At 34.7% G+C, this 11,521-nt stretch overlaps 2 protein-coding genes and 1 pseudogene across 2 annotated transcripts; all 3 read right to left on the bottom strand.

The window, feature by feature from the left end:
- Nucleotides 1-340: 340 nt before the first annotated feature.
- LOC120180814 lies at nt 341-1,663 on the bottom strand (annotated as a pseudogene).
- A 2,458-nt stretch (nt 1,664-4,121) lies between these two features.
- On the bottom strand, nt 4,122-5,573 carry LOC120180813 (aspartyl protease AED3-like). Its single transcript, XM_039186106.1, has 2 exons — nt 4,619-5,573; nt 4,122-4,541 (listed from the first exon to the last, which is right to left on the bottom strand). The coding sequence occupies exons 1-2, from the start codon at nt 5,559-5,561 to the stop codon at nt 4,186-4,188; spliced, it is 1,299 nt and encodes a 432-aa protein (XP_039042037.1). The 5' UTR covers nt 5,562-5,573; the 3' UTR covers nt 4,122-4,185.
- A 3,684-nt stretch (nt 5,574-9,257) lies between these two features.
- On the bottom strand, nt 9,258-10,063 carry LOC120180790 ((S)-8-oxocitronellyl enol synthase ISY2-like). The gene has a single exon (XM_039186084.1). It carries the CDS (start codon nt 10,061-10,063, stop codon nt 9,260-9,262), a length of 804 nt encoding a protein of 267 aa, XP_039042015.1. The 3' UTR covers nt 9,258-9,259.
- Nucleotides 10,064-11,521: the final 1,458 nt, after the last annotated feature.

The following is an 11,521-nucleotide window of genomic DNA, read 5'->3' as shown; positions in this document are numbered from 1 at the left end:
AATAATCTCTCTCTATAGAAAGATAAATAAATACAGGACAAAAATCAAGCAGCAATGACCATCAATTATGAGTCTACCGAATTTCCGAGGAAACTTTTTCACAGGTTCACTTATTTGTAGAATGCATCATAGAGATATTCCTATCTAGTATGCATATAGGTGAAGAATAACATGCTTAAAGTATCCCTAAGGTCTGATTTACAATCTTAAATGTATAAACAACCAGCAAAAGTATGGCCATTCGCATAAATAATCTCGAACAGGTAAAAGAAAAATAGACTCAACATTGATCATAAACTCGTATTTCCCTTTATTTTTTTTGCTATCAAATTTACACCATGAGGGATATATTATGCCAAAGGACGCCATATCACTGCTTAATTTGTATAACAAATGAATAAACCCCAATCCCTAATCCCTAAAACAACTTGATATCTCATCATCATCTCCTAATATTGTTTATTTCCGATTAGCAACTTCGATGAGATGGCAAACATATAATTTACTGTTTTGAATAAGAAATTGCCCGCTATCAATGCATCAGACGTATACACTTGAAACAAATATTAGCCTAATCTATAACAAAAGGATCAAAATGGGAAGCACTTCATATAGAATGGTTCATGGAATCGAAGGAATTACTGGACCTAAAATCCCTCACCTCTCTTGCGTTCACATCTCCATCAACAATGATTTTCAGCAATTCGACTGCCTTAGTCTTTCCTTTAGCACTTCCATTCTTCGTCAAGTCAGTAATCCCTTCGATAACTTTAGCACACATATCCCTAACTTCTTTCCTCCCCTTCTCGCCGCCGCAGCGAGCCAAGTTCAGCAGAGCCGCCACTGCGTTTTCTCTTATTCTTTCACTGGCTCCAGTCCCTTCATCCAACAAATCACCCAAAACCCTAATCCCACCACCCTTCTTATTGCTTCTTCACTCTCTTCGCACCCCGCAATCTGCGCCAGCACCGCCGTGGCGTCCTCCACGATCCCCGTCCTCGCATCCCTGACTATCAATGCCACCAAAGCGGGAACGGCACCGAGACCCAACAAACTGGCCCGATTCAACGGGTAGAGCGCGATCCCAAACAAAGCCTTCAAAGCATCCTTAATCGACCGAGGCGGCGCGTTGTTTGCAGTGATGATCGACAACAGTGAGTAAAGAATATCACGTTTCGACCCAATTATCGGACGGTAAGACTCCTCCGCAATGAGAAGGCTGTGAAGCGTGGCGGCGCAGGCCTGAACCGCGGAAGGAGAAGGTGAATTACCGAGCGCGTGAGATAACGCGTCGAGGAAGCCGCGGGTGGACATGAGAGAAGCGCGCGAAGTAATGGAGAGATTCAACAAAGTGGCAGCGGCGCTTTCTTGAATGGTTGGAGAAGAATCGTAAAGCGTTTCGGAGAGGTAAGGAACGGCTCCGGCATCAGCAATTATTGGTCGACTCTCGGGATCATGTTTGGAAATTAGGCGTAACTCGCACAAAGCTTCGGTTCGGGTCTGCTCGGAAACTGAGCTTAGTTTGGCTACCAGATTCCGAGCGGTTCGGCGTTTAACTTCCATTGATTTGGGTTTGGTGATGGAAATGTTGGGTAGGAAATGGTAGAATCAAAGGGATTTGGGAGACCCAAAGCAAATATAATTTATTTTGAATATGACTGATGCAATGCAAGCTGCTACCATTTTAGGATAAATATAAATCATGTAAACTGTACGGATGGTCCCTATATTTTTGGTCTAACTGATTTTGGTCACCAGTTCATAAAAAGAGTAGTTTTAATCCCTTATGTTATTGATTGGTTCAGTTTTAACCCTTATGTTATTGATTCCTTCGGCTGTAGTCCCTTAACCGTTAACTTCCATTAATTCTTTGATGGAAGTGTTACATGATAATTAAAAATTTAAAATAATCCACGTTGGTGTCTTCTTATTTTAAAAAATAATAATTTTCATGTAACATTTTTGTTAAGTGAATAACGGTAGATAACGGTTGAGAGACTAAAATCAAATAGACCGATAAAATAATGGACTAAAACCACTCTTTTTTTTTAATTGGTGACCAAAATTGATCATGCTGAAAATATAAAGTACCATATTTATAGTTTACCCATATAAATTCACATAATCTTCAACCTGCCCAGTCTACAACTCCAAGTCGGTTTTTTCCAATAGGGTGAATTACAAAAATCATCACCCAATTTTCTTCTCACTCTTATTTTTGATCAATAAAGTTTAAAATATTTAATTTAATCATTAAACTTTTGAATTATTCCTATATAGCCACTCAACCGTTTCTCTATCTAACTATGTGCTAACTTGATATTTTTATTAATGTTTTAGATTAGTCAACGCATCGATCGTCATTTTCGATGATAGTTAAACCCAATTTTTTTTAGACTAGACTATTTCGTTATTCAAAATCCAAATCCAATCTTCATTTCACTTAAATCCATAAACTTTTTTTAAAAAAATTAGTCTGAGGTAATATAAGGTAGTATTTGTTTAAAGACTCTCAACAATTTGACATTGAATACTCATATTCATGCATACGTGATTCTCAAACTCAAACCTCAAGGAATATCAATAATTTTTTAACCACTGATGTCACTTAGTTCGTGTGAATCTTTAAACCTAAAATCACAAATCTCAATCAAAACATAAATAACAGCCAAACCTTAAAGCTCATAACTCATGTTCACATAAATCTCATTTTTACCTTTAATGCTTTAGTGGCCGAATGAAAAATTCCAACAATGAAAAGATGAATGTCAGTGAAGAAAATACTATATCTCAAAATCATGATGTCTGATAGTCACATCGGTGAAGCAGAAAGGTTGAAAGTTCATGAGAAATCTTGAGATTTTTATAGAGTTTTTATGAGAAATTAAACTAAAATATTTGTAGAGGAAGAAAGTTCAGTTAGATGATATTATTGTTGGTCGAAAATAATATCAACTGGTGATGTTTCAACAGATTGAAGTTGTTAGATGACATATTCGCAAAACTTAGGGTGTTTTTGATTAAACGAACATCAAATTTGTGTTTAGAAGGGTGACACATATTTGGTGAGAAATTTTTACACTCGCTAGCCTTTAACAATGATGGTTGGTAGTCGCCTGAACGAAGATGGTCGAAATTTGGGTTTGGTTTAGATTGAGTGAAAGAAATAGAGAGAGAAAATGAGAGGAAGAAAAATAAAGAAAGAAGATGAGAAGAGAAAAGAAAAAATAGTTTTCAATAGGGATCCACAAATGCCTTGTTTTCATGTAAATTTGGTTTTCTATAGGGATCCAAAACGATGTGTATAAATTTTCACATTCTAACATCGTTAATTATTTAACTACAATTTGACCAAAACAAGAATGATTCAAAATTTGGGTGATTAAATTGAATTTTTTTAAATTTAAATGATTAAAATAGAAGTGAAAAGAAATTTGAATGACAGAAATAAAGTAACTTGCACTTTTCTATAAAACTATTATAGCATAAATATAAAACTATATATGAAATTTCATCTACAACTAAATTCTAATTTTATAAATTAATAATTCAATTTCGATTTAATTATATATATAATTTTGTACATGTTTGGTACCCTTTCCTTAAGAAGGTTTCCACGATCTTGAATCTCAAAATCTGAAATTCTTGAAGGACTGATTCCTTGGGGATTCTGTAAACTCACTTCTCTTAAAAGACTAACCATCCATGGTGGATAATCTGATGGGGTAATTACCTTGTTCGCTAAGCATACTTGCCATCAGTGATTTCCCCAATGTCGAAATCCTGCCTTCCAAAACCTTCCATTGTTAAACTTCCAAAGCTCAAATCTTCGCCCAAAAAAGACAAGATTATGTCATTGTTGGGGTTTTATATCCATGGCTGCTCATTGTTAAAAGAAAGTTGCAGAAGGAATGGAGGGAAATACTGGGACAACATTGCTCACATCCCTTCTGTTCAGATTGATTCTGTTTCAGACAAATTGAGAATCTCTTACACATATCTGCATCCGATATTCATCCCGAGTTGCATAGATTATTGTATCGAATTTCTGGTTTCATGTATTGTGTTTTTAAGCATGTTTAATACTACGAATCTATTTAAATTTATATATATTAAAAACTTTAAAAACAATCACGTTACACCAACAGAAGACGAATAATCGAATTGCCCAAGCAGAGATGGTATTTAGGTGCAGAGCTCACGGGCAACGCCCAATCTCGAATTGGGCACATCGAAAAGGATCCTATGGTTCTGTTGCTGCATATTGGCTATCACATTCAGCACGGAATTCACATTATTTGGTGCCGATGCCATCGCCAAACATGTGATGCTGCCCGCTGTGCTATGGATTAACAGGTTATCTTCTGGCAGTGTCACGTTCATGCCGGCAAACATCAACGTTATAGACGGTGCCACTATCGGTACATTGTAACATGTGTCGAATCCTCCGAGGGATGCCACGTTGGCAACCTTAACACGTCTCCGAAACTCATCTCGGACAGCGACATAGGCTGGTTCGACTAGCCGGGTGAAGACGGTACCTAAAGTTTAATGGACAAGTTTAAATGCGACAATTTTAAATGAAGCTTTTATAGTTACATTTGACGTAAGAAATTACCGGAATCAATAATGGTGCCGGCACCGGTGGTGGGATTGAAAGCAATGGCAGATGGTGGGATATCAACAACTTTGTTTCCAACCCTAATTCCAATCAGATTCACAAAGTAAAGCGATGGTCTCCTAGGGTTCTTCAGCAACGGGGTGGATTTGATCTTCAATGGCTGCCCAACTGGTCCAAGTCTCAATGACCCAGAAAAGTTCAAGGACCTAAAATTAGGCAAACAGTAAGAGAATGTGGATTGGTACAAGTCTTGGGTCTGAGACAGAAGGGACAATGGACCTCGACCCAGCCCCAACAGACCCTGTGGTGGCACCGAGTTGCTGGTCGTCTGCCGCAGACAGCCAAAAGTGTAGCTCGGGACAGAGTCGGTGGCTAAGGAGATTGTGTCCTGTGAAAGGTTTGCAGCAATGGTGGAACCACCGTAGGTCATGTTGAATATGCAAGTGTTGCCAGTGGCATCGCAGCTGGGATTTGGCACCTGCTTGCATTGAGGAGCTTGGCAGCCGAGGGTGTGGAAAGTGATGGATTTAGCATTTTCGAAAACAGTGGAGGAGCAGCCGGTGCAGCCGGTGCAAGGTATCCAAGCGGCATCGTTGCTGGTATCCATGGCCATTAGCAAGGTTTGAGATGGGGTTCCGATGCTGGCTCTCACGATATAAGTTGGACTCTGCACAATCTGCTGCCTGCCGGAAGCTATTGGCACCACGGATTTCTTGGCCACAAGGCTGGTCAAATATTGGAGCCTGACCTGGTCCTTGGCTTGCATTTGGAGCACATCCTCTTCCCATGACTGTGGCTTTGAGGGTCTGAAGGGTGAGCAGGGACTGTAAATGTGGAACACTTGGAGGTCTGAACCTCGGTCTCGAGTCTCACATTTGGTGTTCAATCCATGGGCTAGTGTAAACAAGAAAAAAAACAGAAAAAATAAATGACTTTTCATGGTTTAGAAGATGGGTTTTCTTGCATGTTTCCACACATATTTATATAAAACATATACATATATATTGCGGTGGGGAAGATTTTTTAGTGGAGTGGCATATAGTTCATAATTGGTCTATTTTCGTTTCAATCCCCTATTATGCTGAAATTATAATTTAATCCATATGCATGTTTCTACATATATGTTTGAAAATTCTGAATTCTAAGTCATATTTTTCTTATTCAGATCATCATAAATATTGAAACAATAATGTAATCGATTCAAATTTTTACTTTCCTATCAAGCCAAATGTGAAGTAAAAAGGATAAAATTCTCGAATCAAGATTAGAATAACCAAAAAGGGGGTGATTTTTAGTAATAATACAGTCGATAAAAAAATTATTCGAATAAGTCACCCGAGAGATTATTTGCTCGGGGTCAATCGGTCCTCGTCTCTCTCCCAATCACATTAAAATCTTTCTTCTCTTCTGTTATTCTTTTTAATGATAATTTATAATATGAAAACAAAGTTTTATATAATATTCAATAACAATGCGTACGCCTTTAAGAAACACAATTATTTGATATCTCATAATTTATATACGTGATATAATATATTATCATGTGATACCTATTATATTAATGTCTAATTATTATTTTTCTAAAAAACCCACTTAATTGAAGTAGCACGTGAACCTACGATTGTGATTTTGTCAGTTTGGAATAGAACAAAATGCATGTAAATTTGAAATCCGATGATTTATGAGGTTATTTTTAATAACAAAATTGAAACTCTTTTTGGAAGACGTGAACGCGAAAAAATAGTTCATAATTGGTCTATTTTCGTTTCAATCCCCTATTATGCTGAAATTATAATTTAATCCATACACTTTAAGTTGACATAATTTAATTATTTATTTTTATAATGTTATTAGTATACTCATATTGATAATAATATTAATTGTTGTCAATAAAAACAACTTTTAACATTTAATAGATAAGTTTATTATTAAATGAATTTTCACATAACTTTGAATGTTAACTTAAATAAACAACTAAAATGTAATGTCATCAGTTTCATCACAATAAAAAAACACTAAAATCATGATTAGACAGTTAATAATTGAACCCATTTTATTATGATTTGAGAACCATTTGGCATTATTATTAGGGATTATGATTAATTCATTTTTCCCCTATTACTAAGACTTCGACTTGATAATCTGGACTAACCCACATCGTATACTTAGTTTTGGTAGGTGAGTCTTCCAACAGAGATTTTATGTATACACAACGACTCAAACTCGAGATCTTATTTAAACGATATCAAACTACTTACTACTTGAACCGACCCTTGTTGGTTATGTTATGTTTAATCCATTGTTGATTCAACATTTTATTTATTTTTGAATGATGAAACAAGTCAATTCTAATTTATATAGTATGTTTTAATCAATATACAAAATGTATTTTTAAAAAAAAAATAGAAATACAAACTTTTTTCGTCATTTTTTTTATAAAAGATTCCATCAACGAAGCTAGAGACATGTCATATATAAAACCTTTAAGTTTTTACTAAAATTATTCCCATATGTAATATTTAAATAAAAAATAAAACTTTGTTAATAATAATTTTAATAATTTATAAAAATTAAACTAAATTGTAATTTTATTGTAAATTGTATAGAATCTAAATCTATATATGGCATTAATTTTAATATTTAATCAAATATTAATATAACAAAATAAATGTTGAAGATAAATCAAGTAACACCATTATATTTTGTGGAGCATTCAGATTTTTTTTATATATAGAATGGATAGAAATTGGATGGACGAAAAATAATAATACAAAAATTCAACATAGAAATTCCATAAATGTTGACTGTGGACACTTCGTAGTTGACATCACATTCTCTTTGTCAGACCGGTGAGTTTGGTAATTTATCAGTTTAATCGGAGATAATTCAATAAATTCAATCTTCATCATTTTAGTCTTTGTTCTTCTTTTAAATTACTTTTCAAATTGACCCTTTGTATTAATAATTGTCTTTTCAATATTTTGTATCGAATCAATGATAAAATCTAACCTATACATTCCTTTATTATAACTTGTTAAAATTTTCTCCTTATGTGCAATTTTGACTTCTTCCTACATGTAAATAAAACAAATAAAAATTCCAATTATAACCTAATATAAAATATAAAAACCAAAATAAATTTTATTAAATTAATAAAATAGACATCAAATAAACTACTATAAATTGGTAAAGGAAAAAAAATATTTTTTTATGTCGAGAAATTCAACATTTTAATTGTAATATTAAACATACACGACTTTTTTTTAGATAATAACAGTGAAAGTATATGAATACTAATATTTTTTTGAATTTATATTAAGACGTCGCTTATATTCAATCATTTTAGCTTATTTGAAATGAGTCAAGTTGAAATTATTAATTAATTCAAAAAGTTATAAAATATAAGCCTATATTCTTTTAATTTTAAATAATTAATTTTATAATTAAAGAAAAAAACTAATAGATTACTCCTGCCCTGATGTTTTGTGAGAAAGAATAGGACTTTTGAATATTTTTTTATTAGTTCAAAATGACTATAAGATAATATATGTTTAAAAATAATTTTATAAATTGATAATTTATATACATCCGTAAAAACAATTATTTGAACTTAAGATTTTTTAAAAAATAGTTCCTTTTAAATATTATTAATCAATTAGATTAAATTAGATTATAATCATTATGCAGTCATGAATCCCATGATCTTATGACCGACAAGGAATTACGTCATGTTTTATTTCTCTCGTAAGGAGCCAAAGGGGGCATAAATTTCGATTTTGTAATATATTTTGTTTTAATGTCATAATCTATTTTTTAGTCTAAATCAAGATATTGGTTCTCTCTCTCTCTTTTTTCTTTTAGAAAAGCAAGATCTTTGATTTTAAAAAGTGCAGATTAATTTATGTTTTAAGAGTATATTAGTATTTTTATATTAGTGTTTATTATAGTGTTTTGTCAAATTACAATGAGAACACAACTATCTTGTTCGATCATTAAGTCCTATAACATTTAAAAAAGGATCCTTCTCAATTAAGGAATGGTTCCCAAATAAATTGACCTTATTTTAAGTTCTCTATCTCATAATTTAACGTATAATAAAATGTTATATTTTGACCCAAATAATAATCGATAAAGATTTTAGTTTAATTCAAATGGTTGAAGATTGTTTAACATTTAAATTTATTTAGGGTAAAATATAAGATTGATCATTTTCGTTTGAGTTTTGTATACTTTTTTTATTTGATTAAAATATATATGATTTAGTCAATTTCATTTTTATTTAGTTAAGATGTGGTCATTGAGAGTTAACTTTCGTTAAACTTTTAACGGATTTGTAGTTTGGAATATGATCAAATATAATGCATGTGAATTGGGAAGATTAAATTGATGAGGTTGTGTATAATAAATAATAAGATGTACAATGTTAGCTTACTTTAGGAATATGGGAAGAAACAAAAAGGAATACAAAATTTTACGTTAGTTGAGACGAATTTATAAAATTTTAGAAAGAAATATATTTTTAATAGAAATAACAAAAATATTTAAAATATATAAGATTTTAATTTTTGTAGTGGAGTAAACCACCATCCCCACCGGCGCTCCACTAGGTATATCCCTAGAAGAAAGTTTGAAAAAGGTCTAGGGAACGAAGTTTTCATCTCTCATGAAATCAATCCAATACGAAATTGACTCAAGGGTGTTGCATCTCATCGTAAAACCCAGGGCATCCACCTTAGCTCGTGACCCCAACAGTTTGGTCGGGAACCGAAACAAGTTGTCTAAGAATTCCCAATTCGCCAAATCTTCCATCTTTGTCTCCACCAACCTTTCCTTCACCACGATTTCTTCCCATTCTTTCTTCTTGTCTCCCATGGCGGTTTCAAACCAAAAACCCTCCAAAAACATCTCTTCCGGCACTCTAACTCCAAATTTCTTTCCCAGTATTGGCCATATCTCCTTCCAGGTAAAACTCGAACCATTGATTGCATTAAACGCCTGGCCATATGAACACACCCCATCACCACATGCGGTGGTGACTGCCCAAATCTGTTGCTCGGCAACGAGTCTCACATCGGAGCCATCGATATAACTCTCTTCCCAGCACTCACTTGTCCCTCCAAACACAAAAGGGAGGTTCAAATGTTTACAAATAGCACCGTAAACACATAAACTCCCTATGAAATTAAACAAAGCCCTGTTGGAGCCACCCATCAACAACCCAGGTCTATGCACAGTCCAAGCCACCTTACCAGTCAATCTCGCATGGAGCAAATCTTCAAGGGCATAGTAAAAGTTGGAGGTCCCACTCGGTCTCACCCATTCTTCGTCGAACAACTGAATCATTTTCCCATTGGAAGCTACATAATTACTCATCCCCGTTTGAAGTGCAAAATGCTTCAGTTCCTTTGCTATGGGAAGTATGGCATTCAAGGCATTTGACATTGTAAACACCCGTTTTTGTCCGGGTTTTTTTTCCGTTATTTTATTATTATTATTATTATTATCATTATATTATTATTTTATTATTATTTATTATTACAATTTTTGCAGGCCTAGTCCCTAAGCCCAATTCAGATTACAGAGGCCCAACAACCCGAAGCCCATTTGGCCCAGAGACCCTAAGCCCAATTCAGATTACATTGGCCCAATCCCGGTCCCCAACAACCCATCAGATTAGGGTTTCAAACCCTAAATCAGTTTAGGGTTTCAAACCCTAAATCAGTTTAGGGTTTCAAACCCTAAATCAGTTTAGGGTTTCAAACCCTAAATCAATTTAGGGTTTCAAACCCTAAATCAATTTAGGGTTTCAACACTAATCCCCTTCCAGCCGCCGTGTGACCCTTCTCTGCCTCAGCCGCCACAGCCGTTGGACCTTCATTTGCCCAGCCGGTCAAGCTGGCTGCTTCCCTCACCGCCGCTGTCATCGGAGCTGTGAAGAATCCATCCATCAAACAGTGACCGGTCCCTGTAAAAACAGTAACCAAATCAAAGAATAGTGGCCTAAACTTTACCAAATCTAAAAACCCATTAAAATAACACCCGAAAATCCCGAAAAATCGGGATTTTATTCACCTAAATCAGAGAAATCAAAGGCTATCTACCTAGATATCATCATGATCTCAAGGGAAATCCACATGCAAGAAAGATAAAAGACAAAAAGAAGAGAAAAGAGGGCGGTGATAACCAGAAAAAGAGAGGGAGGGCTAAAAAAAAAAAAACAAAGTGAAGGAGATCTTACCCTTGTAGAAAACCTCGTCGTTGTAGCCTAGCCAGAACAGAGAAGGCCGTATTGAAGGTAAACTGTCCCTTTTTGGATCTAGGGTTTTCGGATAGGGGTTTTCGGTTTTTTTTGCTTGGGGTAGGAGAAAGGTTATTTGTTCAAAGGAAGAGAGGAGGGTTGGTCGTGGTTTGATCTCTCAAGCCATCGCCGCTGCGGCGGCCGTGGCCTTTTTTTTTTTTCTCTCCACGGCGGAGACAGAGGCGGGAGAGGGAGAACTTTGAGCATTCTTTGGCTCTCTGTTTTAAGAAGGGAAGAAGTAGAGATGAGGGAATGAGGGCCAATCTCGTTTTAGGGCTTTAATGCCCCCTGTGAAACGGCCGTGTTTTAGAAGAAGGGTTCTGCATTTCCTCGTGTGGGTTAACTACTTTTAGTCCCTAGGGTCTTGTAATCATATTGTTAGACCATTAAATGAAATGATAATTTCTTTGATTTCGAGCAATAAGTTTTCAGAACTTATAACTTAGTACTGTATTGTTTGTTATGACATTTCTATTAACATTTGATTTTGGTCACGGCATTTATAAGTGTTGTAATTTAATCATCATGTGGAAATTGGTTTAACTGCTGTTCCTTATGTTCCTGTTTTTTTTCATTTTAGTCCTGTACATGATTTATGGTTT

Source organism: Hibiscus syriacus, unplaced genomic scaffold (assembly GCF_006381635.1).
Source record: "Hibiscus syriacus cultivar Baekdansim isolate YM2019G1 unplaced genomic scaffold, ASM638163v2 tig00112501_pilon, whole genome shotgun sequence".
Lineage (NCBI taxonomy): Eukaryota > Viridiplantae > Streptophyta > Magnoliopsida > Malvales > Malvaceae > Hibiscus > Hibiscus syriacus.
The sequence above is the reverse complement of the archived record's forward strand: the minus strand, read 5'-3'. Positions and strand labels throughout refer to the sequence as shown.

What these genes read in the sequence shown, in the direction of transcription:
- LOC120180813 (XM_039186106.1), bottom strand. Translation starts at nt 5,561, where the DNA reads ATGAAAAGTCATTTATTTTTTCTGTTTTTTTTCTTGTTTACACTAGCC. An exon ending in CGGCACCATTATTGATTCCG is followed by an intron (nt 4,542 to 4,618) that starts GTAATTTCTTAC and finishes ATTAAACTTTAG; the next exon opens with GTACCGTCTTCACCCGGCTA.
- LOC120180790 (XM_039186084.1), bottom strand. Translation starts at nt 10,063, where the DNA reads ATGTCAAATGCCTTGAATGCCATACTTCCCATAGCAAAGGAACTGAAG.